The sequence below is a fragment of the Rhinolophus hipposideros genome (assembly GCF_964194185.1).
Source record: "Rhinolophus hipposideros genome assembly, chromosome: 21".
NCBI lineage: Eukaryota > Metazoa > Chordata > Mammalia > Chiroptera > Rhinolophidae > Rhinolophus > Rhinolophus hipposideros.
Genome location: NC_138067.1, coordinates 47,786,299 through 47,814,220, shown reverse-complemented (window position 1 = coordinate 47,814,220; position 27,922 = coordinate 47,786,299). Strand labels below are relative to the sequence as shown.

Genomic DNA, 27,922 nt, shown 5'->3' with positions numbered 1-27,922 from the left:
GCCTCTGAGCACAGGAACCTTCTGGAACCTTCCTGCGTGCTCGGCCAGAGCTAGGAGCTCTTCTGCTTGTTACACATATGGTACCAAGGTGGAAAATATGGGGCAGTTTGTGATACCCAAACACAAATTAATTATATTTGGGGAAATTACACGTCCGATATTCAGTGTTGTTGTGGTCACTTCTTTTCACTTGTTTATATTTCTGTCCATTTAATGTGCTCTGAACTTTCACATCGTTTGCCAAATGTTTCCCTTTCTATTGTCTGAAAGGTTAACTTAGTGTGTAATGAAGGTTAAAAATGAAATAAATTTGGATGTGACCCAACAGATTAGTTACTTTTCTTTATGATGTGGAAACCAGGTCTGTCTAAACAGTTAAAATAGAGATGTGTATCTGTTCAGTTTCAGCAACAGAAAAGTGCACATTTGTTTCAAGAGCACATTCACGTTCACGGACACTGGGAGCAGGCGGGAGGGCCGCAGAAGAGCTGGATCAAGGAGGTGTTCTCCGCTGAAGTTCAGTCTCAGCCTGATCCCATGGGAGCTCTCAATGGCACTACAGTTGTCCCGCCTTAAATCAAGAGATGTGGACTTCAGCTCCCTCTGATGTTAGCCCCTCCATTTCACCCAGTACTGGCTGCAGGCTGTGGGCCCTTTCCACACGAGCCGGCTGTAGGTACCCAGGGCAGCTTCTCCAGACACTGCTGAGTCTGTCCCTGCAGGTGGGACCCACCAGATAGAGGGAATCTAAGTGGAGATTTACCTCTTGCGAATATAGTGCCATTTTTAACATTTCTGTTTTGTTCGCACTCTTAAATAATCACTATTTTCATTTATAATGTTCATAATTAGTGATGCTGAGTTAGGATCAGGCTTGGAGTGAGTGATGAGAATTGAGATGGTCAATCGAGGTGACACAGAAGTGACTCTGCCATCACACCATGAGCCTCTTCCCTATCGTTCCTTCCCCTTTCACACCACTATTCATTGCAGCAGATGTCACCCCATAAGTGCACCACAGCTATAATATGTCACTTAATAGTAATAGCAAACCAGTCCTCATTGGAGTAGAATTGTCATTTTAAGATTCCCGAGAGGAGGGGCTACAGATGAAACAGGATTGGCTGTATGTACACGACGATTGACAGCAGGCCCTCAGTATCTCCCTTTAAATTTACAGCAAGTTGGAGATATATAATCCAACAAAAACCCCTCTTCTCAGCACACACACACACCTGAGAGAGCCGCACATCGGGACATCTGAAGGTGGCAAATCAGAAAGAGCAGGAGAGGCAGGCTGGGGGTGGACAGGAACCACCACGGCTCCAGTTGTGGAGGAGTTGGGCTGCAGCCCTCACACGGAGGCTGGAGGGTTGTAGGAGGGGCGAAAGCAACATTCCGGACTGAGTCGCCAGCACCCATCCTGCTAAATCCAATGATGGGGCAGAGACACGGCACAGCAGTGTGGCAGACCAGGGCTAGACACCCCCTTGACTAGCAGGGAGGCAATGCTGCAGACCACGAATCAACTTCCCCTGACCCACCCTTTGCCATAGAACCTGAAAAAGGTGTGGTGACGCTTCAGATGGCATAGCATGGCTAGGAGCCAGTGGTACAAGGAGGCACAGAAAACCAGCAAACTAAAATAACAGGCAGAAACACAAGGGCAAAGAAACACTGAGGACATCAAGCTACCAGAAAAAAAAAAAAAGATAAAATGGTTATAGGAAATCCTCATACATCAATAATCACCCTGAAAGTCAATGGGCTAAACGCACCAATCAGAATACAGAGTCACTGAATGGATATAAAACAAGACCCAAGTACAGGCTGCCTTCAAGAGATGCATGTCAGCTGCAGAGACAAACAGGCTCAAAGTGAAGGGCTGAAAGATGAAAACAATCCGATTAAAACCTGGCAGAGGACCTGGACAGACATGTCTCCAAAGAGGATATACAGATGGCCAATACACGTATGAAAAGAAGCTCACCGTCACTAACCATCAGAGAAATGCAAATAAAAACCCCAATGAGATACCACCTCACTCCAGTCAGAATGGCTATCATCAATAAATCAACAAACAACAAGTGCTGACGAAGCTGTGGAGAAAAGGAACCTTCATGCATTGTTGGTGGGATTCCAAATTGTACAGCCGCTATGGAAAACAGTATGGAGGTTCCTCACAAAATTAAGAGTAGAACTACCATATAACCCAGCAATTCCACTTCTGGGTATCTACCTGAAAAATATGAAAACACTAGTTTGAAAAGACATACGCACCCCTACGTTCATTGAAACATTATGTACAATGGCCAAGATATGGAAGCAACCTAAGTGCCCATCCATAGATGACTGGATAAAGAAGTGGTATATACTTGTACACAATGGAGTATTACTTGGCCATAATGAAGAATGAAATCCTGGGGCGACCAGATGGCTCAGTTGGTTAGAACGCAAACTCTGAACAGCAGGGTTGCCGGTTCAATTCCCACATGGGATGAGAGGCTGCGCCCCCTGCAACTAAAGATTGAAAACGGCGACTGGACTTGGAGCTGAGCTGCGCCCTCCACAACTAGATTGAAGGACAACGACTTGGAGCTCATGGGCCCTGGAGAAACACACTGTTCCCCAATATTCCCCAATATAAAATAAAAATTTTCAATGACTTAAAAAAAAAACAAAGAATGAAATCCTGCCATCTGCAACAACCTGGATGGACTGAACGAGTATTATGTGAGTGAAATAAGTCAGAGGGAAAAGATCGAAAACTGATTTTCATTCATAGGTGGAATATGAAACAAAAAGTAACAAATGAACTAACAACACAAAGTCATAGACACACACAACAAAAGGGTGGTTACCAGAGTGAAGGGATAGAAGGAAGGGCAAAACAGGTTAAGGGAGTCAAACACATGGTGACAGAAGGAGACTAGACCTCAGTGGCCCAGAAGAGGCCATGGCTGACACTTTAGAGAAGCAGTCGGTGTTCTCCTGCAGGCTCGCCCTGAATGCCCCACGTATGTGGAACGTGGACGTGTCTGGGTCCCCAACACACCAGCTCATAGCGGAAGAAGCGCAGTGTGGGGGGATTTGCATTGTTGCCCCTTGTGCCCGTGACCTCTCAAACGACATCAGGCAGTGTGCCAGAAGGGGAGCTGGTCCAAAGATCAGTCACCCACTGAGATTTCTAATTATCAAATGTTAGTTCCAGTGACCTATTTTAAAGAATTCTGATGCAATCTGTCTGTATTTCCAATCCATTGGTTTTTCCTAGTCCCAGTCTATGTCTAGGAAAACTTCCTTTTAGAGCTAAGTATCCACAACACGGGTACAGGCTGGTGGTCCTATGGGAGACTCTGGGAGCAGGCCTCCATGGGTCAGGACATGGAGCAGAGTCATGGGGACAGGGAGGCCCCAGGACCTGAGTGGGGAGACACTGGCTTCAGAGGGGATGTTTCAAGATTAAACGAACCTGAGGTCACGAGCAGCAAGAGCAGTGGAATTACAACTCGAGAGGCAGAGCGGCCCCCAGATCACATGTGATGACTAGTGCGAAGGGGCTTTGGGACAGGGTCAGGCAAAGAGAAAGCGTAAAGGAAAGTGCCCAGCGGGAAACACAGGAGCAGAGCCCCAGCTCAGTTACTTAGGTCCCCACAGGGAACACAGAGATCTTCTCTGCCTTCTCCCCGCTGCTCACGCAGATCTCAGTAATTGCGACAGGTGTCCCCAATCACCAGAAGTGGCTCAGGGAGACTGGCACAGGGCATAAGGTTTGCTCTACATTAAAGACGCCCCAGACTCCCCATGCGGACTGTGTCACCCATACTAGTGACGACGTGATAATGGCTTCTCCGTGGGATCAGGCCCGTGGACTGTGCCTATAATTGGGCAGGTGCCCAGTCTGAGTGATACTCCCATGCACAGAGCTCTGGAGCAAAAGCCAGCCAGGTGAGGTCATGTTTATGTCTCATCTCGGGGCAGAAGTCAGCAGTGAAGGGGACAGCTGTGCTGGGCAGTGCCACTGGAGGACAGTGCTAACCCTGCCTTGTCCGGACCTGCCCCATCTGTGTCCTGGCTGGGCAGGTGGAAGATGGGAAAGTGCTGAGACCAAAATCATGAGAGTCACTGCAAATCCCTGTGCCCCGGAGTCCCTGACAGTGAGAGAAAGAGGGATGGGGACCCTCTGAACCTGAGCCAAGCCTTGTATGGCCAGAGCCACTGAGCTCCCCCACCACATAAAGTACGATTTTTCTCAGACCTCACACAGCAGGGCTGGGCATGAACAGAGGAGGATGGATTGATGTGCAGAGTTTGCGTTATGACTTAAAAATCCTGAAACAAGGAATGAGATCCAGAGACAGACACACATACATGTACTAAGAGAAATGCACAGAGAAGTCGTGTGCCCGATGGCGGCACAGTGTTTCTGTCCCAAGTCCCACTTAAGGAGGGTGAAGTCTGCCAGGATGCCATGTCACCTTCTGTGCTTGTGGTGAGTGTGGCTCCTATTTTCTGTCTCAAATTGAATAGGGAACCTCCTGTCCCATCAGTCTGAGGCAGCAGGGGAAGGGAAAAGAATGTGTAGTGAGATGAAGTCCGGCTCATTTTCAAGCCTGCCAGAACCATGTGAATGCTGGAAAATTGGCCCTACCCACTGTTTCTCAAAACTGGAATCAGAATTAGAACAGTAGTACCCTGTGTAGTAATTCAACAGTGCATTTCATATTTGGAAATACAGTGGCATGTACACTGGGCCATGCTATGTCTGAATCTTTGTGCCCCCCCCACCATTGTTGTGCTGGAACCCTGATCCTCAAAGATGATGGTGTCGGGAGGTGGGGCCCCTGGGAGGTACTCAGGTCACAAGGATGGAGCCCTCGTGAATGGGGTTCATTTCTCACACAAGAGGCTCTAGAGTGAGCCCTCGGCCCTTCCTCCATATGAGGACATGGTGGCAAGGTGGCATGGCCATGAGCCAGGATGGGGACCCATCGAAGGTGGCTGTGCTGATCCCTTGATCCTAGGCTTCCAGCCCCCAGAACCGGGAGCATTTCTGTTGTTTACAAGCTACGTGGTCGGTGGTACTTTGTTACAGCTGCCCAGATGAGCTCAAGCCACACTGAAAAGGACTCGATGGCAAGACCAGGGCGCCTCGGGGCACTGCCTGAGGGAAGTTTTAGCAAGTCCACCCTGGAGGCAAAGTGCTTCTCCCCCCAGCTCTGATGGGGTACCTCTCTCCAGGGCCCTATTCTCAAGCCTGTGTCCCTTGCCCTCGACACAGGACAAGCTGTCAGCGTTCTCCTGGGAGTTGTCCTGTTCTCCTGGGAGGTCTGAGTTACACACCCCTGTGCTGTCGGCCTCAGAATTCGCTCTTGCTGCTCCATGAATGCATGTGTGTGCTGTCACAGCACTTACAAGACCCTGGGAGGGACACGGTTGCTCCTGGAGCAGAAGGGCTCAGGCACGAGAGGGACACACCTGCCTCTAACGCTATTCTAGTGAAAGCCAAGAAGTGCTGGAAACTACGGCTTCAGGGTTCTCTTTCTTTTCCAAGAATGGTTTGCACGGACTCGTCCAAATACGCGTATACTGAGGTGACCTGCCCGTGCTGGTCTCTTCACACGGGGGTGGGGTGAACGGAGGGCGGCAGGCACAACCCTGTGACAGCACCCGGGCACCTTCTGGGCTTTGTTTCTGACTCTGGCTGTGGTGCTGTCCCCATGTGTGACTGACTGCATGGGGTTGGTGGATACCGTGAAGGGGAGGTGTGTCTTCTGTGCTCCTGACTTGTGGTTGTTGGCTTTCTGAACCTCTCACCTGCCGGCTCAGTCTCTGTGCCCCACTGAACCTCCAACCAGCAGGTCTGGCCACATGACCCACCTCAGTAGCTCTCAGCTCCCTGGGAAGGAGCCCTGGGCCACGTCTGTGGGAGGAGCAGTGCAGAGACAAGGAGGAGCTGCGTACACGAGGAGTCACTGGGAGGTGTGATGCGGGGGCACCCTGTGTGGGGTATGAAAGGGGCGTGAGGATCTCCGGGCACCCGGTTCTGCCGGGTTCACGAGGGCCGGGAGCTGCTTCACACACTGGAGAACCTCGGCGCTGTGCAGCCACTGTAACCACGGCAGGGATTCGAATAACTGAAATTTCTGTTAGAGCCTGTGTCGTGCGGGTGTGTGGGTGGGCCTGGAGGGATGGGACTGCATGTGGAGTCGATCACGGATGGGGACATATATGAGCATAGATATACAAATATATGATTGCTATTACTATTTTGAACACACTCATCTCTTAAGAACAAGAAATGTTTTTACTTTGCCTTCACTTGCTCCTTTCTCTGTGTAGACCCGTATTTCTGCTCTGTATCATGTTCTTTCTCTCCAATGAACTTGAACACGTGTGTCTTGCAAGGCCAGCCTACTGGCAAAAGAGCCCATTTCACTTTGTGTGAGACAGTCTTTCTCATTCACTTGTAAAGGAGAATCTCACAGGGGACCGAATTCTAAGTTGGTGGGATTTCTCTCGCTCCACATTAGTATTTCCCTCAACTCTCCTCTTGCCCACATGGTCTCAGGGAAGTTGGAAGTCTTTCTTATCTTTGCTCTTCTATAGGAAAAAGTGGGATATTTTCTTTATATTTGATTATCTGGGGTTTGAAAATTATATGTCTGGGTGTAGTGATGTTGTTGGCATTTATGCTGCTGGGTGTTCTCTGGGCTTCCTGCACCTGTGGTTTGGTGTGAACATTCATCCGGGGGAATATCTCAGTCACTGTTTCAAGTGTTCCTTCTGCTCCTTCCTCTCCTTTCTGGTCATCCCACGATGCGTGCGTCACACCTTTGGTAGTCGTCTCATAGTTCTCGAATATTCTGTTCTGTTTGTTCAGTCTTATTTTTCTTTCTGTTTGCTTTTGAGTTTGGGAGGTTTCTATCCATGTATCCTCAAGCTCAGACCTCTTTCCTCAGCCACATCCAATCTACTAAGTCCATCGAAGACAGTCCTTGCTTCCGTGACAGTTTTCGACAGTGAGCATTTTGTTAGTTTTCTGAGTTTCCTGCTTACACTGCCACCTTCGCAAGGTCTGCTTCATCCACCACGCCCTGAGCATTGTCATCACAGTTTGCTTTTCCGTGGGACCAAACAGCCCTGTTGTGTCTGCCTCTGATGCTGTGCTGTCCTTCAAACTGTTTCTTCTGTTTGGTAAGCCTTAAGATTTTCCTTGGTAGCCGGACACGAAGTTCCACATAAATGGAATTGCTGTACATGGGCCCTTGGTGATATGGCAGAAGGCATGGGGAGAGGGGAAGCCATCATACACTGTGAGTAGATCTCTGTCTTTTAGTGAGCCTATGCCTCCACACTGAATTTTACAAGTGTTTCTCCATTCTCTGCCCCCACGCCCCGGCCCCTGCTGGGTGGGACAGGATGGCAAGGGAGGCTGGAGTTGGGTATGTGCCTTCTGCATGTAAGGCTCTGATTCATGAGTTTCCCTTGAGCACAGACCTCCTTACAGAAGACAGTACTCTGGTGCATTTCAAAGGGTTTTGGGGTTTGCTTTCTGCCCTCCCCATGCTGGAAGCAGGAATGGATTTTCCTCTGATGTTTACTGGGAGAGGCTGGTTGAGCTGCCGGAGGGAGAATTCACAAAACTGCGGGAGTTTCTAACTCAGACTCCTATACCCGGGGCCTCCAGCAATTCCTCGATTATAGCACAGGATTTCCCACACAGGCCTTGTTGCCTGGGGCGGGAGGGGGTTCTGCTCCAGAAAACCTTGACTCCCTCTATGCTCCTGTCCATCTCTCCAGTCCCCAAGGCAACAGTGTCTCCATGTCCTCACCTTTCTTATAGATGCAAGAATTTTCAGTCAACTCAGTTTTACTAGGACAAACAAGCTCCTTACATAAGGAACCCCAAACTGAGTCCACCACTGTTTTCTTTTTAGGTTATTTTGTATCCAGTAACTGATGTCTTCAAATGTGGACAACTGCATTAAAATTAGATAATCTTATGAGCTCGATAGTATGTTTGCATTTTCCATTTCATGAAGTTAATACATTCTTATGACGGGCTCAGTGACCATGAATTCTAAGTGGGGGGGGAGGGAGTACAGTGCTTTCTTGTCTTTGTCCCCATCACACATTCATAGACTCGGTACCTAGTACTTAACACACACAGTGGGTCAACCATATTATTGACCAAGACAGACGTGGTTCCTAATTTCATGGAGCGTACCTTCTGGTGGAGAATCAGAATATAAAAGTTGAAATAAAGACAAAATAACGGGGAAAGGTATCATTGGTGTCAGGTGTATCTTTTCCAGGGAAAGCCATTTCTTTGGAGCATGAGTGTCTCCCTGCTCTCAGGAGAGTGAGAATCCTTTGCCGTCATGGTTCAGCATGAAGACTGCTGATGTCCTCACTGGCATAGCCTTTTGGCTCCAGGCCACTCAGAAGCCCTCTCCATGTCTTTTCAAAACAATGTCCTAAGAACCCCAAGGGAGGTGGTTCTGAAAACCATCTTCCTTTTGCAGATGGGGTTGGGGATCTGGCCAATAACATTCTCTTCATCCATAGTATCTCTCTACTCTTTCTTGGACACAAGTTGAGGCCCAAACACATCATTATCATCCACATGGCAGTGGCCAACTCCTTGGTTTTTCTTTCCACGGGGATTCCCCACATGATGGGAGCTTTTGTTTTGAGGAACTCCCTGTCCAATTTTGGGTGTAAATTTGTCTATTATGTACACAGGGTGGCTTGCAGCACCACCTGTGCTCCACCTGTGTCCTGAGCACCTATCAGTTCTTCACACTCATCCACAGGAGAGTGCACGATGTTCCGAGGAGGAGCCCCCAAGGTCATTGGTCCTTCCTGTTGCACCTGCTGGATGTTCAGTTTCTTCATGTACATCTATATTCCCATGAAAATCACTGGTCCACAGGACACACCCAAGGGCGGTGGTTCTGTTCAGCCTCAAGTTCCAATGCAGGCATTGTCATCTTGTGGTCCATCTCGGATGCCATGTTCATTGGCCTCATGGTCTGGTCCAGTGGCTTCTCCTACGCAGACACCACCAGAGACTGCAACATATTCACATCCCCAATGGTTCCCACAGGTGCTCCCCGGAGACCGGAGCCACCCACACCATCCTGATGCTGGTGGTCACTTTCGTCACCTTCTACATGCTGAATTCCATTTTTACTTTACACATCACTGCCTTTTTAGATTCCCATCTATGGTTGATGCAGACCACTCATGTTTTAGCTTCATGTTTTTCCACTATTAGCCCCTTATTGCTAAACTTTAGGAGATCCTAGAACTCCTGGGTTCTGCTCGAGTTGTAATCACAGCTGAACAGGTAAATACATGGAAGTCAGCTTCTATACCATCCATTACTATATTTAGTAATCACCTACCAGTTACCCATCTTTACAAACTTTTTTGTTATAAAATATACATCTTATTCATGATTTTAATCATTTGTAAGTGTACAACGCAGTGGCATTCAATAGTCACAATGATGTGTAACCATTACCACTATCTATATCCACGACTTTCTCATCATCCTCAAGTCAGTACTCCTGAAAGAGTAACTCTCCTTTCCTCTCTCCTCCCACCCCAGATATCCTCAATTCTACTTTGTCTCTATGAATTTACCTGCTCTAGGTACTTCATATAAATAGGATCATGGTTCATTTTTAATAGCTAAAATCTCCCCAGTCTAGTATGTACAGACATTTTATTTGTTCATCTGTTGGACACTTGGGTTGCTCCCTTTTGACAACTGTGAACACTGCTGTGAACATGGGGGTGCAAATAATCTGTCCGGTCCCTGCTTTCAATTATTTGGGGTTTATATCCAGGACTGGAACTCATGTCATATGGTAGTTCTGTGTTTAACCTTTTGGGAAATCACCAGTTCCCACAGCCACGTCATTCTACATTCCCACCAGCCATGCACAAGGGCTCTTTTCTCCGTCCTCTCCAACACTGGTTATTTCCCATGTTTTGGTTATGTCCATCCTAGCAGCTGTGAAGTGCAGGTTTGCATTTCCCCAGTGACTAACGATGTTGAGCACCTTCTCATATGTGAATTGGCAGTTTGTGTATCTTCGGAGAAATGCCTACTCAAGTCCTTTGCCCATTTCCGTGTTGGGTTATTTTTTGTTGTTAGTTTTGGGAGTACTTTAGATATTCTGGATATTGATCCTTCATTAGTCTAAGATTTCACAAATATTCTCTCCCATTCTTTCAACTGCTGAGATCGTCCCTGCATGTAAGGCCCAGCGCGCTGGCCAAGTGGAGGGAACCTGAGCAGAGATCCAACCCATACCTCCATGGTGCCACTTTTAACATTCCTCAAATCATCACAATTGTGTGTCTAATTCTTGGTGGTGATGTTTACTTTGGTTTAGTTGTGCAATTGGAGTGAAAACCTCTGGTCCACTGGGACCTTCCAAAAGGTACCCCAGAAGAAATTCTACCAGTCATATCACTAGTTCCTCCCATTGTTCACCCAGTTTTGAAAGTACTGGGAAAATGGCTGCAGGGTTTGCCACCCTAAATGCATCATTGCACATCTCTGCACAGTATCACCTAACTTTTCTGAACCAGGAATCATATAATTGCCATTCTCTAGGGGAAGGGGCTGTAGAGACACAGATGAAACCAGATCTGCTCTAGATAGATGGCGGTTGTAAGCAGACAAGGCTGTTCCCCAGGTGAGTGGAGTGATGCCACTATTGTCTGTAATTTTCTGTGCTTGAAATGTAAAGCACATTAAAATTTGTATTCTAAGGTGCAAATGTTAATTAGTGCTCTTTAAAGTTACAAATATTCAAATTGGCATTAAATAATGTGGATGAAATATAAAGCTAAATAATTTGCCCTAAAGGTAGAAGAAGAACATGGAAAACATGCTCAGTAGGAAACAAGACAGCAAAAAGGACAATTTCTGTGTGGAAAGCCTGTTGGAACCCCCTGGGGAGTATGTGGCTGTCCCGGAGGCTGGGAGCACTATGAGCTTGCAGAGGGGATGGGCAGCAGGCACTGTTAGTCCCACAAAGCACAAGGTGTTACAGGAGCAAAGCGTTTTTTCAAGAGCCAGAGTCAGTAGTAGTTCAGGTGCAGTGACCATATGGTCTCTGTGACACCTACTTAATGCTGCCTTTGTAAGGTTCCATAGACAATATGAACACGGCGTGGCTGCATTCCAATAAAACTTTATTTACAAAAACAAGCAGCCAGCGCAAAGGCCAGTTTGCTGATCTGAGCTGGGACGTTTGTTGTGTGAGAGGCAATGGTTTGATCTCAGCACAGTAAAGGGCGTGTTGCTCAGACTGAAAGAACGAGGGTGCTAGGTCCGATGTGGAAGGAGGAAAGCCCTAGGGGACCAAGCGGACATCTTGGTCAGACCGACATCTGCAGAGAGCAGGCGGGGCTAAAGGGATGACGGCATTTGTTTTAAGGGAAATGCGAGGCAAAGTACAGGCTCGAGTGGTTTCTGGGGGAGAAAAACCGAGACACAGACGGGATGAGACTAGAGTGTGTGCAGCCTGGGGGAGTCACTGCAAAAATGTGTGTATACACGATGAAGTGGATGTCTGCAGCTGCGTGTTGAGAGAACATTCCAGAGCATGTGTGAGAGGGAGGGTCCAGGTGAGAGTGAATGGGCTCTTGTATGCCAGTGCTTCTGAGAGCATGACCAGCACCCGGGGCTCAGATTTTCTCAGCATCAGCCAATGCCACACAACCTGAGACCCAGGCGAGAACTCGGTCTCTGGCACCACCTGCTGGCTGCAGACCCACAGGCCCTCGCTGCCAGAGCGGAGGGGCCCTGTGGCCCTCCCTAGGTGAGAAAGCCCACTGTGGGCACCTGTCCACTTTAGCCCTGAGCACAGACGCCCTGGTCAGAACCACACCCACACGACCCTTCCCAGCACCCTCAAAGGGCCTTAGCGGCTCCACTGAGACCGATCGGCAGGCCCTGGAGACCACACATGGCAAGAGTGGATTAGGAAAGAAGGAATGACCATCCCCTCAACGTTCAGTGACAATGGGCCACTACCAACCCAGGTGCTCGGGCCTAATGGGGGCCAGGGCAGGGGAGGGTGACTTAAATGCCAGCTCCTAGAGAGAAGTGTTGGCTGGAATATTCTGGAAAGAAGACTGTATGAGGAGACATGAAATTTTTGAAGCTACTGTGTATCTCACTCACATTGTAAGCAGAGATGCCTAGGGACAATGCTGAACCAAAGCCCCTAATTTACAGGCATGCTGTCACTGGGGTTTTATTGTTTTGCTATTATTGTCTTCTCCATTGTGACACATGAGGAAATTAAAGAAAGTCACTGACCTTTAAACTGTCCACCAGAGTAAACCAAACAAAACGTTATTTTCCTGCTGTATGCTGCTTTGGAGGCATAAAGTAATGAGGCTCTCAGTCTCGATGGGCACCACAGCTGGGCCCCTGCATGGGGACATGCTGCCTCGGCCCTGGCCTGGGACAGCACCCCCGATCCTGGCAAGCCCCTGCTCCCCGACCATCTCACTCCCACAGTGCATAGGGTGCCAGGCACCTCAAGTCCCGAACCAACTGGCCCGACGTGCTCCGGGCGTCCCTGGGCCCATCCTCCTGGTGGCCCACTCCATCCGTCTGACCCGAACAACCTTCCAATCAGCTTGGTCTGCAGGAGGGAGCCCGCTGGACCATCCACTGCGTAACAGGAAGTCTGACCGCCGCCTTCACCGACACATGCTCTCTCTCGCTGCCATCCATCTGGGGGTTGCTGTCCCCACAGCTGTTTCTGAGGCTCACATGCCACCCTTTCACGTCGGCCGCCTGGCCTGGGAGACGCGGTCAGCCCTGGTCGCCAGAGGGGTAGGGCTGCACAGGCATCCTGGGTCAGCTTTGCTGCCCCCTCTGGCAGGAACTCAGTGTCCCGCACCTGCCCGTCCCCTCATCCCGTGCCCAGAGCGAGCATCTCCTCAGAAAGGACAGCTGGCTGACCTTGGGGTGCCTGGCCCAACCCTCACAAGGGACCATGCCTGGGCCTGCACAGCTGCCACTCCGCCAGGACTTGGGGGCCCCTGCACCCCACCATACGCCACCCCCATGGCTCCAGAAGTCTAGAAACCAGGGCTTCTGAGAAAGGTGCTGGCTCCCATGCCCGGGGTCCCCTAGGTGAAGGGCCACATGAATTGTGGATGGGAACTCGGGGAGCCACACCCATGAGAATTGCCATTTATTCCCGAAGTTGCCAAAATAATCACCAAGGAATCACCGAGGGTGTTAGGGGAGGAGGAGGCTCAAACACTGATTGAGGGGCCACCAGGAGTGGGGGGAAGGGCGGGGTGCGGCTGTCCCTCCCTTTCTAATGCCACGGGAAGGGGTCCTCCTCTGGCCAGTATCCTCCCCATCCCCCATGTCCAGTTTCTCTCAGGGAGGTGGAGGGGGGCATAAGAAGAGGTGTAGTGTGAGTGGCCCCAGGAGGGGAGGGTGCTGGGGGGTCCCCACTTCACATGCACTCACAACACTGGTCTCCCAGGGAGCAGACACAGGAGCTGGGCTGGGCCCATCTACTCCCGCCCTGGCTTATAGGAGGAAGGGGTTAGTGTTGGGGGCTGGGGGGCCCGGGGGCATCATAGGAGGCAGGCCTGGGCCCCCACCCAGGGGAGAGATGTATGTCGGTGGCGCCCCCGAGACCGGGGGCCCGGGGCTGAGCCGGAGCTGGTTCAGGGTGAGTGTCGCAGGGGGTGCGGGCTGGAAGGGGTTGGTGACGGAGGGACCAGCAGCTGGGGCTCCTGCAGAGAGAAGAGGACAGAGGTGCACAGCAGAGTCAGGGGGTCTGCCAGGTAGGTCATCGGCGGGACCAGCATCCCGGCTTCAGAGGCCACACTTACCACTTGGCAGAAAGGGGTTAGAGGCCTTGGCTCCTGGCGGCGTGGGGCCCGGCCGGCTCACCAGCGAGTCCAGGTCGACGAGGGCTGCATTGGGCCCTAGGAATGACTCTGGCGTCTTCCGCGTGGGCGGTGTGGGGGTCGGAGCAGCTGCGGGCGGAGGGCTCCCCACAGCCTCAGCCAGAGAGCCCCCAACTCCACTCATGTCGAATGCCCCGGGACTGTGGGCAGGCACCTCTCCAGCAAGCAGCTCTAGCTCCCCTGGAAGGAGCAGAGGGGTCTCACCAGAGACGGGTGGCGGGAGTCTTGAAAAGGAGGCCCGTGGTACCAAGTGGCAGAGCCCAGGGCCAAAAGCAGATGGGCCTGAGGCCGAGGGACAAAGGTGGAAGGAACACCATCTGATGGGACCCAGGGTAGGGATGCCGGGGAGGAACCACCCACGACTGCACCCTGCAGGTGGGGGGGTCGCGCACCCGCCCCGTCCAGACAGAAGCACATGGTGGGGAAACCCGGCAGGCGATCCCGAGGGACTAGACAACATTTGTTATTTTGAGATCTGACTTAAAAAGAAAAAAATCCTACTACCTAACGCTGGAAAAATAATGCACCAATGTGTATGACCAAAAAGGTGTGAAAGAATGCAAACTGCAGACTGCGTAGTAATCTAAAGAAATCCTGGGACAAGGGAGAGGGTAGTGTTGGCAATACACATCCTCCCTACAGGGGCAAAACCCAGCTGGTCCCCAGGTTTCTGGTTACATAAAAGTCTGCTTCACTCAAAGAGATTAAAAAATAGATAATAAAGAGACCAAAGAGAACATCACCAATGATGGGAAAACAGACATCGCACCTCCTGGTAAGAGGCTCTGATGAGAGCTCCCGTCACAGCACAGACACACACCCAAACGGAGGGACAACCCCCCAGATTGTCAGGAACAGGTGCTAACCTGGCCCACGAAGAGGGAGGGGCGTGTTAAAATGCAAGGTCCACTGTGGATGGGACCCTGGGCAATGGGCACATGAGGAAAGGGAGCACTGTCCCCTCCAGTCACCACCCCCATGGTGACGCGGCATAGGCAGAAGCATCTGGGGAGCCTGCAATGCACTCAAAGACACATTCCAGGGGGACAGAGAGGTCAGAGGTCGGCATTTGGGGGAAGCTCAAGGAAAGGAATTCTTTGTACTATGTTTACAATTTCTCTCTAAGTCTGAAATTACTTCAAAAGAAGGTTAAAATACTCCTTTTGAGGATCATAAAGCTCAATACAGCTGTTTAAACAAGACGGGCCCACCCCGGGGCTGCATTCGTCCCTGGAGAGGTGGTCTCGGGACAGGCGTGATGGCGGGCACTCACCTGTGCTGCTCCCTGAGGCTGGCAGGGCCGTGCGCAGTCGCTCGAAATCAGAGAACTCATCAGGCTCCGTGTCGAAGCCCCCAACCACTGTGGGGGTCAGGATGTCCACTCAGCTCCCCCAGAAGCCCACCTTCTGCCCTTCCCCACTTGGGACTCAGGACCAGACTCATCACTTGTGACTGCCCCCGCCCAGCACCCGCCCAGTACCTGCAGTGCCATTGGTGCTGGGCTTGGCAGGTGACCCCCCCCAGGGGTCTGAGAAGGCTGGGGCCGGGGCCCAGGGATCGGAGGCTGGGGGTCCGCTGACGGGGGCCCCACCTGGGTGAGGAAGGAGGCACGTGAGGGGCTGGGGCACCACCTGCTGTGTGGTTGGGGGTTTGTCTCCTCTGAATCAGTGGCTGTTCACAAACAAAAGCCCCCACTCCAGGGCCCCTCCCCTCGTGACATTCCAGGCCTGAGCACTCGCACTGCCTGGCCTTTGCCCGTGGTCCCCCTCTGGGCCAAGCCCTCCTCAGCCCTGAGGCTCTAGGCTGCCAAGAAACCCCAGCCAGGGTGAGGGGACTCCTGTACTCACCAGGCCTGCTCACCTGCCCACCCTGCTCAGGCCCCCACACTCCCTCAGTCACTGGGCATCCAGACCCTCCCAGCCTCCCCCCAGTGTCCTTCCCACTGTCCCCTCATCCTGCCCTCCTCTGGGCTATCTTACTGACCCCTCCTCCTCAGGGCCCCAGGCATGCCCAGGACTGCATCCTGGAGGTGGGGGCCGGCACTCACCCTCTGAGCTCCCCCATGGATCAGGCATGGGCCCCTCACCAGCTGCGGGAGCCTGGGTCCCACCCCAAGGGTCAACTGCAGGCCCTGCAGAAGCAGCAGGCCTCCAGGGGTCCCCAGAGGCCGGTGTAGGGGCTGGACCACCCCATGGATCAGCAGCTGGAGGGACAGGAGGTCCCCCCCAAGGGTCCGAGGTGGGGGCAGCCGTGGGGATGGCGGTGGCCAAGGGTGCTGGGCCCCCCCAAGGGTCTGAGGCTGGGGGAGGAGCCGGGGCCGTGAAGACGTCAGCAAGATCCATGAGGGATGACTGCAGAGAAGAAAAAGGGTGTGAGGGGGGAGGGGCGGAGAAGAGGCCCAAGAAAGAGCATGCAGAGCAAGGGGCGGGGGGTGGGTGCAGGAGTCATGGGGAGGCGGCAGCCATGCCCTGTTCCTGGTACCCCAGAGCCCCCAGCCCGGCCCTCACTGCACCTTCACCCCTCCATCCACTACCCCACGCCCACTAGGACCCCTGAGGAAAGAGGGCAGAGGTCAAAGCCATTCATGCCAGGCCATCCTACAGCCTCCAGGAAGCCCTGCTGATCACATACCCCAAGTCAGCTGGGGAACCCCAGGTTCCTAAACACACCTAGCCTGGGGCCCAATACACATTTCACGTCACTGCATGCCCCCGGCCTCCCAGCGCAGCACAGGCACCCACACACACACACACAAGTTCCCTGCATCCTGGGTGGACCCTGCTGCCCAGAGCCCAGTCTCCCTGGATGTGGAGATGCCCCTACCCTCCCACCTCCTCCTCAGGATGAAGGGACTAGTACGGGGCTAGGACTCCCTCTGGGGCCCCTCTGAGCTGAGTGGGGCACTGGTAAAGTTCTTGGGCCAGGAGCTATCTGCTGCCCCCCATCAGGAGGGATCTGGTCCCCACCCTGGAAATCTGGAGCAGCCTTGTGACCCGCGACCACTGTCTGGGAGGCCGCTGTGCTGTGAAGACACTCAGGACACCCACAGTGACCTAGCGAGGTTACAGGAGAGGCCACAGGACAAGGCCAGCGTGGACACCTGTCACATGCACGCAGCGCAGGGGTGCAGAAGGGCCCCCCCCCCAACTCACCTCCTCCTGGCCCCCCGTCTCCCGCTTGCTCTCCTCTATGGCCATCTGCAGCCTCAGGTCATCCCCACGGCGGATCCTTTCCTCCTGTTTGGGCCATGGAGGCAGGCAGCAGAGGAGGGTCAGAATCGGAGTGACTAGATAACCCAAGAACCCTCTCCCACCCAGACAAAGGCGACTGAAAATTAAAATGGGATGCAGACGACATGTGGGATGGGGTGGGACACAGGGTGGCAGGTCAGGGCAGGGACGAGGACGCTGCTTGGACCGGATGGGAAGCACGGGCCCTCCTGCCAAGCGCCGCACTCAGGTATTTCCTGCCCGGAGCAGGGGATGAAGCCAGGGCTGTGCTGGACGGAGGTGAAGGCCCTCTCCACCCAGAGCAGCTACCAGGCACCTGCTTGATGTATGGTGTCGTCTTCAGGATCCACCTTACACAGGGTCCTATAGCTAAAAACGCTGCGGTGTGAATGTGTGGGAACTGTGGACAGGCCAGTGGGCTGGGGACCCTTCAGGAAGGTGCAGGGAGGTGGGGGCCTGGGGAGGGTCTTGGAGGGGGCTGGAGGGAGGGTCTTGGGGGGGCTGCTCTGACCTTATCGTGCTCCTCACGGCTCAAACTAAGGGCCAGCTGGAGCTGGACGTCATCCTCAGGGCCGCAGGACGGGGGCTGGGGGAGAGAGAGTGTGAGGGGGCCGGGGTGGGGGAGGCAGAGAGAGAGAGAGAGACAGACAGACAGACAGAGAGAGAGAGACAGAGAGAGAGAGAGACAGAGACACCCCAAACTGGTGAGGGGCGGGCAGAGACAGAGCAGGGAGACAAGCTTGGGCAGTGGGGACGGGAGCCGGCCAGGACAGGGCCAGGGCAGGATTAGCATCCAGGGAGAAGAGGGGGAAGGTAATTCCCAGGACAAGACAGAGGACCAGCAGACAGACAGAGACAGAGGGAACAGGCCCAAGAGAAGGGGTGGGCGGGGGCTATGGAGATGCGATGGCAGAACAGAACGGAAGTCAAACCAGCAGCACCCCCGGCCCCCACCCCGGCCCTTGGTCTGGCCCTGGCACCTGATCCGCCTCCTCCTTGCTCATGGCCAGGGCCAGCTGCAGCTGCAGCTCCTCCTCCCCACTGCTCTGCGGCCACGCCTGCTCCGCCTCGGGCGGGGGCCCAGAGCCCACGGCTGCAGAGGACGCTGGGGAGGAAGAGCCAGTGAGATGCAGAGGGAGAGACGGAGCCCACAGCCCAGGCTGGGCTCTTCCGCTTCCAGCCTGGCCACCCCCGAGACCTCCACAGGGACCCAGACACCAGGCTTCCTAGGAGGGGTGGGAGCAGGGACTGTGAAGGAGGTGATCAGCCCGACCCTGAGCGTGACGGCTCAGAGAAGGACAGCCCTATGGATAAGGGAGGGGACTTCGGGAACCTGAGCCCGAGACCAGGGTTCCTGCACAGTGTGGAGGCAGGGACTCCTGTGTGCCTAGGGCTAGTCACAGGGCCTTCCTCCTTGGTCTTGACCAGGAAAGGCCCCAGGATGCCTCAGGTGGGGAGGTGGGGCCTCAGGGTCGAGGCCTGGTCGGCAGTAGCTCTGGCAGGACCACAGCATTAGGGGGAGGCACAGCGCCTGCATCCTGGCCCTCACCTTCCCAGGGGCCCCAACCCCATCCTGGGTGATCAGCCGGAGTCAGAAACGAGGGAAGGATGGCGAGACCGGGAAGGCAAGGGCTGACCATCAGAAGGGCAGAGGAACAGGACACAGGTAAGGCTAAGGCAGGCGTGGATGAGCAGAGCCGACCAGGCACTGCCCTGCTCTCCTGTGCCACCAAGTCCATGGAGAAACCATGCGGTCCCATGACAGAGTGTTGAACACATGCTCCCTGCCCCCACACATAGTGACCCAAGACGGACTGGCGAACTAGGCTGTGACCACACCTGCCCCGCCCTGCTCTGCTCGGCCCACAAGCTAAGACAGGGTTTCACAGTTTTAAGCACCTGCGGGTCGAGGGAGGCACCAAAAGATGAATAAATATCTCAAGACATGCAAAACTTACACCATATTCAAATTTCAGAGTCTGAGAATAAAGCTGGAGGGGTGCAGAGACTACCACTCACATAGGGGCCCAGCCAAGTGGCGGGAAGGAGGCAGCCCCTAAGGGTAAAGCGGAACACACAACGACTGGCCCCACACAGGAAGCTCGCGACCCTGCTCCGAGGCCCGTCTGAGAGCACCCTCATCCCCACTGCACACCCTCTCCCTCTGCCTGACATGCCACCTTCCGTGGCCCTGGGCACATCCCTGACGTCCTCATGGGTACGGGACGTGACAGGCACAAGCAGAATAATCTGACCCTTCCTCGACACGCCGGGCTCCTGAGGGTCACGGCTCTCCGGCTACACCTCATCTGCCCCACAGACCCAGGCGACCCGACTGCAGGTAAGCTTCACCGTTAATGTGTCCCAACCCCCACCCTCGCCCCATGCCCGAGGACAATCTCTGGGCACTAACCAGATGTTTGTCTTACCTGCCTAAACCCTCTAGTGCCGTTCTAGTAAGCTCACACCTCGTGTTTGGACTAGTTTCAGCAGTGACGCCCACCCACCCTTCCCAGCACCTCTGACTTGCAGCTCCCGCGGTCAAACTACAAGGTCCTGAGACAGATGCCCTCGGACTTGTAGTCTCTCTGTTTCAAGTGGCTTTCAGATGGTGGTCGCCACCTGCCAAACGGAGCTCGCTCGCATCAACAACTTCTTAAAACTTAAAAGGAGCCTCTGCCTCCAGATGGATAGGGCAGCCCCTCAGATATCAGTGTACACATCCCCCTCCCTAGAGGGCTGCCCCTAACCACAGGGCATGGGGAGCCCCTCCGGTGGCCTCCTCTTCCTTTGGGCAATGAACCCTTTCAGAAGGACCGCAGCACATGGGTCTGGCAGCTCCAGGGCCCAGGCTGAGTGCAGGGCACACGTGGGCCCTCAGGAGACACTGGCTAACATTTGAGGACAAACGGGAGACACGTGTCAGTTCTAGGGCCCACTGTGAGAGGGAAGCATCAAGGAGCTATGGGGGAGGCCTGAGGCAAAGGGAAGGGCCTGTGCGAACCTTCGTCCTGGTGAGGTGGACAAGGAAGGAACAGGCAGGGGAGAGCCTGAATTTGGAGCTCGAGCCCTGCTGGCCAGCAGCGAGGGAGTGGGAGGCCTCAGCCACCAGGACAGAGGGGCAGGGCACAACTGGGAGGGAGCAGCGAGGAGGGGACATGCAGGCTCTGGGGACTCACCTGTGGCGGTCTGCGCCAGCTTCTCCTTGGTCTTGAGCGCGTGGGCACGCTCCTCCCGCAGCCGGTCCTCATCACGCAGCAGGGCCACCAGCTGCTTGGCCTTTTCGCGCACATTCACACCCTGGTCCTTGCCATCGCGGTCCACGTACTGGAAGTCCTTCAGCGTTTGCACAGCGTACATATTCTCCTTGCACTGCTGCGACACGCGCTCCGAGCCTGTCTTGATGAGGTACTCCATCAGCGTCATGGCCTGTGGGGAGGGCAGGTGTATGGCCTGTGATCTACGTGCATCTCCATAAAAGGACTGGCATGGGGACATGAAAGCTGTGATCACCACAGGTCCGTCTGGGTACCGCTGAGCAGTGCAGACCCTGCCCAGTTCTGTAACATGAAAATCGAAAGGAGCACGGCCACAGTATGCGCTTGTCACACCATGCTCACAGTGCACCGGCCCACAGCTCGTCACACTGCACTCTCCATCGTCCCGTAAGTTTGGAAATGTGTCATCACTTCATACGTGAAACTTCACATCAGCATGCCGGGAGCGAGGCCTAGGCCCGGGCTCTCCGGGGGAGGACATGGAGCATGCTGGGAGGATAGGGAGGAGGGAAACCTTTTGGAGTCTTCTGCGTTTGATGACATCAGAACAGATTGTCTGACAAGTTACAATTAAATTTAAAAAAAAGAAAAACCCCACGCAAGGCCTTTGTGGTGTCGGAGCCCCAGCTTCAGGCAGGTCTGGGGAGCAAGGTGTGGGGTGACGGCCCCTTGCAGACTCTGAGGAAGGCCACCCTTGGAAAAGGGCAGGTGAGTCTCCGAAACCCGCCCAGGAAATAACGCAAGGAGGGACCGGCCATTTGGGGCAAGCTCTATGAACCTGAGGTCTGCCGGGGGCCCTGCTGTGGGTCACCGACATCTCTAGGACCTGGGTATGGCATGGCTTCCTGCAGGTGTGCTCACAGTATATATGTCTGCCATGGGAAATTAGTATTTAACTCGCCCTCCAGGTGTTTGCACATTAGAGGAAAAAGGAAAGGACAAGCCACACCCACGTGGAAGGCGCTCCACAACTCCCAGGCCAGCCTGCTGGCTCGCCACATGTAGCAGAACTTCCCAGCGGAAGTCAGACCCACAGTCTCCAACGTAGGACCAGCAAATACCAAACACCCACCTCAGTCCAAGAAAGGCCTTGCACCCAGTGAATTCTGAAAACTTTCATTTTCAGACATCTGGGGACTTCAGAATTGCAGTTAAAAAGATGGTGGACCCAGAAAGAACCCAGACATCTTTTAGGGTGGGATATGCACGGATGAACTGTGTTCACATGATGGGAACATATGGATGGCTGTCACACGCACCCATCTCCCAGACACGGCAGGGAGCAGAAGAGGAATCATGAGTCCCTGCAATCAAGTCCTAGAACAGTCTCGGCAGGCAGAAGGCAGGGCCCGGGACCTCCAGGGGAGGGAGCTTCCTCTGCTTCCCTCTGGGTGGCGGCCTCCCAGATGCAGAGAATAGCGAGTGGGTTACTATAGACACGATGTATCCCTCAATGGGAAATGGACAACTAGATACGTGTTTCCCCAAAAATAAGACCTAGCTGGACAATCAGCTCTAATGCGTCTTTTGGAACAAAAATTACTACGAGACCTGGCTCGTAGTAATAAGACAGGCTGGTCTTATTTTACTATAAGACTGGGTCTTATATAATATAATAAATACAATATAATAAGTATAATAAATATAAGACCAGGTCTTATATTAATTTTTGCTCCAAAAGATGCATTAGAACTGATTGTCCGGCTCGGCCTTATTTTCGGGGAAAAACAGTAGCCCAATAGTCCCTATTAATTCTCCAAACAGTTTGGTCAAGGATGTTGGGGACAGCAGGAGTGTCAGTGTAAGACATGGCTCGGCAAACATTCCCAAGTCTCAGGACCGTGGTCCCGTCCCCCCACGCAGCTCTGGGGCCTGGCTGTGCTCAAGCTTTGTTTACCAAAGCAGGACGTGGGCCAGATTCAGCCTGAGTGGAGTTTGCTGACCAGACCCTACATTCCTCGGTCAAGGCAGGTGACACACCAAAGGCAAGAGGGGTCCTGGGGCCCCCCTCCCAGCCCCACCGCATCCTGGGTGCCCCGAGCCTCTTTGTGCCTCCATTTCCTCCCCTGGAAAACAGAGGCCGCTGGCCGGGAAGGACCTGCCACCCAGCCCCCCTGAGCTGCTCTTCCGGTTCCAGGCCTGCAGGTCACGTCCCTCCCAGTCGCCTCCACACAAAGGCTCACCTGGAAACCATGAGTCAATCGAATAGCTGACCCAACCTTGGTGTGTCAGGGTGGGCAGGGAGCCAAGCCGGAGAAACCGGCCTTAGCTCCCTGCTGAGTGGGGCCACCTCTCCAAGCCCAGTCTCCCAATCTTGGAAACGAGAAAAGCACCCAAGCCTCCACAGGTCCGAGAGACTGGCCAGAGCAGGCCCTCGGCTGACTCTTATACAAGCGTCAGCAACACGAGGCCCCACTAACCCTCCTGAGCCGGACTTGCCGGCCCTGACACCGGGCTCAGACCCTCACAGGGAGGGAGGTCCAGGGACTGGCCTGAGGCCACGCTGCCAGAAGTGGGGCTTGGGCCCCTGCCCCAGCCTGTGCCCTTGGCCACTTCTTGACCTGAATGGGGGACGCCAGGCCCCCAGAGCAGCAATCAAATGGGAACACAGCCACTGAGCGCTGCCTGCAGACTCATCCTCTGTGCCCCGGCCTGTGGCTGGTCTGTCTGACCACTGGATCAGTGTATGTGCACGGATCACTGAGGGTGGGGAAAAGGCCACTTCTGTGGAGACTACTTTGGCCACATTTATCAAAACGACACATGCATGTGTCCTTCAAACCAGAAATTCCAGTTCTAGAAAATGACAAACATACGATGATAATCAAGGCAGTCATGTCTGTAAAAGCAAAACATTGCAAACCACTTAAAAATCCATCACCAGGTAGCTGGTCACATCAATTATGATCAACCCATATAGGGGACTGTTATGCCCTTATAAAAAAAGTGACAAGCCTCTCATATACTGATGGGAAATGATGTCTAGGACTTAGTCTAGTTTTTCTACTTAAAAGTCGGGTGCAATTCACGTACGATAAATTCACTCTTTTTAATGTACAGTTCTGAGTTCTGACAACTGCATACGGCCAAGGGACCACCCTGCAATGAAGGACGGTGGCCCCAAAACTTCCCAGGGGCTGCCCATTTGCTCAAATGTGCACACACAGGTGGCCCTGGAGGAAGACAGGCTGGGGACACGGCTACCCTGAGGGAGCGAACTGGGCACCTGCTTAGACCGTCCAGGTGGGTACGTCCTGTGAACATGCCACTTCTTTTGAAAGAAATTTAAATCATCAGGTTCAAAACTAGTGAAACGTGGGCCGGCCCGGTGGCTCAGGCGGTTAGAGCTCCATGCTTCTGACCCTGAAGGCTGCCGGTTCGATTCCCACATGGGCCAGTGGGCTCTCAACCACATGGTTGCCAGTTCAATTCCTCGAGTCCCACAAGGGATGGTGGGCAGCGCCCCCTGCAACTAGAAATGGCAACTGGACCTGGAGCTGATCTGCGCCCTCCACAACTAAGACTGAAAGGACAACTTGAAGCTGAATGGCACCCTCCACAACTAAGATTGAAAGGACAACAACTTGACTTGCAAAAAAAGTCCTGGAAGTACACACTGTTCCCCAATAAAGTCCTGTTCCCCTTCCCCAATAAAAAAAAAATCTTTAAAAAAAAAAAACAAAAAACAACTCGAGAAACGTTATGTCTGTGGAGAGACTTTGCGGAGACGCCGAAGCACAGCCTGCCAGCACATCCAGCTCACGCCCCGCTCACGCCCCGCTCACGCCCCGCTCACGCCCTGCTCACGCCCTCTGACCTTGTACACGTGCCGCCAGTTCTTGCCGTGGTCGTTCAGCCGCTTCCAGATCATGCTCATGATCTCCGAGAAGGCGACGACGTTGTAGGTGAGGTCAGCGATCTCAGACATGAGCGAGCTGGACGGGCCCCAGGGGTCATTGCTCGTGGCCTCACGGACCTTGATCTCAGCCTCTGAGTAGTTGTGGACGATGTTCTTCATTTGGCGCCGCAGTGACGAGGTCGACATGGTGGCCAGCGAGGACGCAGGCAGTAGGCCCGCGGGGACGTGGACAGAAGAGGCGTCTGGAGGAGGGAGGCCGCGGCAAGAGCTGGCGGATCACCGCATCTGAGGAGATGGGAGGACTTTGAAAACACAAGGGGCACCTGGGGCCACTCAGGCCGAATCCCCGCCCTTGTGGGGTCCCTAGTGCCCCCCAGGTAGAGGACATAGTTCTAGGGCCCCTTGAAGGCCCTTGATACCCTCCCTGTTAGTCACCCCATCCATTTCGGTTCCTCAAATGTGCCCAGCTTCTTCCTGCTCTGGGCCCCTGCCCAGCGAAGCAGAGCATGCAGTGACAGATCACAGGCCCCAGAGGCACAGCCCAGCTCGACACTTCCTGCGCCAGCCACCTGGGCAGGCTGAGAACTCCTGCACCTGTTTTCTCCTCTAAAATGGGGCTCCACTCAGTAACCAGGGGAGCTGAGAGCTGGGGCGCCCACAGCCCATGTGGACGGTGTCACCCTGTGAGTGGCTCGGCCTGCCCTAGCTCTCCTTCACCAGGTGACTCCCACTTGCCCCGAGGGCACCACTTAAGCTTCCCAAATCTTAAAACACCTGAACTCCAAAATCTCCATTCCCAGGGGACCTGTGGATAGACTATCAGCCTGGTGATCTTACACTCATTTGTCTGATTTTGCGGCCAAGGCCGACACACCACGAGCCCCATGGGGGAAGAAACCGCATTTGTCTGGATATGGCTTTTCCCATCAGAGGAGCTGGCCCGGAAGAGCCATTCAATAAACCAGAAGGGAAGGAGGGAGAGCAGGAAAGACCTCTGGAGCAGGGGTGGTGGGGGCCAGAATCCACGGCAGAAACAAGGACACACAGAAAGGAAGCCAGTGAAGGGAGTAAAGAGATGCGGGGTGGGGGGAAGGGGGAGGGAATGCTGGGGCAAGGCTCAGGACAGGCAAGATAAGAATAACACAGCCATAGGCTATGTCCCAGCTGTGTGCCAGGCGCTCACTGAGCATTATCTCATTTAACACAGGGGGCAGTGTTCTCACAAACAGGCCCATGGAGATTAAATAATTCAGCGAAGGTCACCACTAAGCCTGGCAGCACAGACACAATTCCAGGCCCACCTGGATTCCAAAACTTATACTTTTAAATTAAACTTCGCCAAGATGAAGGTGATGGGAAAGGAAGAGAAGGGCGGGAATCAGGCAAATTATAACAATCCCAGCACTCACACAGCCCTGACCCTGGACCAGGTACTCTCTTAAGTGCTTTACACAGAGGAATCAGTTAATCCTCACAAGTCCATGATTCACAGCCACCTCACCAGGGAGGAAACTGAGGCACAGAGAGGTGGACATGTTTGCCCCGGGACAAAGCAGGCGCTGACCACCACAGCCTACGGCCTCTCCAAAAGCCCCGGACAGAGATCTCCTGAGCCCTCCCACCACCCAAGTCCTGGGATCAGCAGCTGGCCCCTGCCCTGAACTCAGGCCAGAGGGCCAGGCACTAGGAGACAGATATGAATAGCTGAAAAGAGAGAGCCAAGGCGCCAGGACAGGCCCAGCCAGACACAGTAAGATGAAGAAATGATGTGACAAATACAGAGAAGGAGAGTGAGAGGCAAGGGAATAAGGAAGACAAGGAGACAAAGAGACACAAAGAAAGCCGGGCAGAGGAGCCAGCCACCCAGAGATGTGGTGAAATAGACAGAGGCACAACCAGAAACGGACACGTGGAGACGGCCAGGCAGGACAAGGAGAAAAGGCCCTGAAACAAAAAGAGGCAGTAACCTGGGACTGAGCAAGATCACAGAGCTGGGATATAACAGGAAGAACACCAAGTCCTGACATCAGCTCCCAGCAGACCAGCCTCCACTCGGAAACGAAGCGAAGACCCCTACCCGGCAGCCTGTGGATGAAGTAAGAGGAGCACGTGAAGTGCGTGGTGCTGTGCCACACAGACAGCAGGCGCTCAACACACGGGCTGCTATCATTATCAGAGAAAGACCACGTTTCCCAGGGTGGCATGAAAGGGTGCGACTATGTTAAAGTGTGTTAGAAAACAATGCACGAGCTCCTGAACGCTGCGATTTCACAGATGCTGCTTAGAATGAGACTCAGCTTTTCAAACAACTTGATTCAAAAGAATTATTAGATTAAATAGAGAACAAATGATATGGCAAAATTCTCCAAGGGACCAAATGACCATTACCAAACATCTGTGCAAAAGGAAGTCTGTCACAGTGGGAACCAGAGCTCCCAGCCATTAACCACACACTTCCTACCCGCCAGACAACAGTGGGCACGAGTACACGCACCAGCTGCATCAAAGCGCACAGCGGCCCTGAGTGGGAACTAAGAACACTCATGCTAAAGGCGAGGACACGGAGACGTGCGGCTCTCAGCCCGGCGGGCCTCACAGCGAGCCACGACCCGGGGCCCTCGGCGTGGGCGCAGAGGGGGCAGGGCAGAAACGAGACGGTACGACGGCGGGGCGGAGACGCAGCCAGGCGGAGGGGACACCAGGGGAACTGAAGACATGCAAGCCCAGAGAGAGAGACGCGAACCCCAATCCTTACCGTCAGACACGAGACGTGACACAGGCAGAGGCAGAACGAGACCCGGGGCAGACACACGGGGACAGTACTTTGTAAAAACAGCCAGACAGGGACACGAGCAAGGCCGAGGCCCAGGCGGCCCCGCGGGAGACGGAGGCGCCGAGGCAGACACCGGAGACGGAAAAACGCGGGTGGTCCAGGCCCACCGGGGGCAGAGACACGAAGGCCGCGGAGACGACCGGGGGCCGGCAGACGCCCGAGCGCCCGGCCCGCGCTCACCTCGGCCCCCTCACGCCGGGCTCCGGGGGGTCATGGCGGGCAGCCCCCTGCCCCCGCTCGGCCTCGGTGTCGCGGGGAGCGCGCCGAGCCGGACACGGAGGCGCGCTCGGGCGGACGCACGGAGGCCGCACTACGACGGCCCCGCCGCCCCGGCGCCCGGGACGGGCGCAGAGAGCCGGGCGGGGGAGGGGAGCCGCCGAGCGGACGGGAAGCAACCGAAAGAGGCGACGGACCGGAAGCGGAAGCGGCCGAGCGCCCCGCCTGAAGCGAGCCTGAGCAGCAGCCGCTCCCTCAGCTCCGCCCATCTTCGCGGCGTCACTTCCGGCGCGAGCCCGTCGCCGTTCGTCTCACTTCCGCCCGCCGCGCAAGGCCCCGGGAAGGCGCACCGAGGTGTCCCCCAGCCCACCCGTCACCACCGCCGCGCCAGCCCCGGTCCCGTGAGGCCAGCCTTCCCCGCCCCCAGTGCAGGCGCGGGGACCCACGTAGGGGCCGGAGCGCCGCCGCCTCCTCTCCGGGCCCACGCCCCACGCCGGGCCGAGGAGCGGCCACGCAGGCAGGGTGTGCC

At 54.4% G+C, this 27,922-nt stretch overlaps 1 protein-coding gene and 1 pseudogene across 7 annotated transcripts; one reads left to right on the top strand and one right to left on the bottom strand.

The window, feature by feature from the left end:
- The first annotated feature begins 8,677 nt into the window (after positions 1 to 8,677).
- Positions 8,678 to 9,351, top strand: LOC308489947 (vomeronasal type-1 receptor 4-like; annotated as a pseudogene). Its single transcript has one exon. The product of its transcript is annotated as a vomeronasal type-1 receptor 4-like (transcript).
- A 3,875-nt stretch (positions 9,352 to 13,226) lies between these two features.
- On the bottom strand, positions 13,227 to 27,650 carry EPN1 (epsin 1). Of its 6 annotated transcripts, XM_081030482.1 has the most exons (12): positions 27,358 to 27,455; positions 26,312 to 26,429; positions 24,303 to 24,629; positions 20,387 to 20,636; positions 18,188 to 18,312; positions 17,719 to 17,793; positions 17,130 to 17,213; positions 16,025 to 16,328; positions 15,458 to 15,568; positions 15,251 to 15,337; positions 13,900 to 14,157; positions 13,227 to 13,800 (listed from the first exon to the last, which is right to left on the bottom strand). In XM_081030482.1, the coding sequence occupies exons 3-12, from the start codon at positions 24,528 to 24,530 to the stop codon at positions 13,592 to 13,594; spliced, it is 1,731 nt and encodes a 576-aa protein (XP_080886608.1). In that variant the 5' UTR covers positions 24,531 to 24,629; positions 26,312 to 26,429; positions 27,358 to 27,455; the 3' UTR covers positions 13,227 to 13,591. The 6 variants fall into 6 exon arrangements, with proteins under 6 accessions (XP_080886608.1, XP_080886607.1, XP_080886606.1 ...); XM_081030481.1 differs by lacking the exon at positions 26,312 to 26,429 and having other exon boundaries at positions 27,358 to 27,650; XM_081030480.1 differs by lacking the exon at positions 26,312 to 26,429 and having other exon boundaries at positions 27,100 to 27,600.
- Positions 27,651 to 27,922: the final 272 nt, after the last annotated feature.

Bases quoted from the DNA above. Each gene is read 5' to 3' on its own strand.
- EPN1 (XM_081030481.1), bottom strand. From the start codon at position 24,530: ATGTCGACCTCGTCACTGCGGCGCCAAATGAAGAACATCGTCCACAAC. The intron at 15,569-16,024 runs GTGAGTGCCGGC...TTCCTCACCCAG, and splicing joins TCCATGGGGGAGCTCAGAGG to GTGGGGCCCCCGTCAGCGGA. The intron at 14,158-15,250 runs GTGAGTGCCCGC...TGCTCCTTCCAG, and splicing joins AGCCTCAGGGAGCAGCACAG to GGGAGCTAGAGCTGCTTGCT.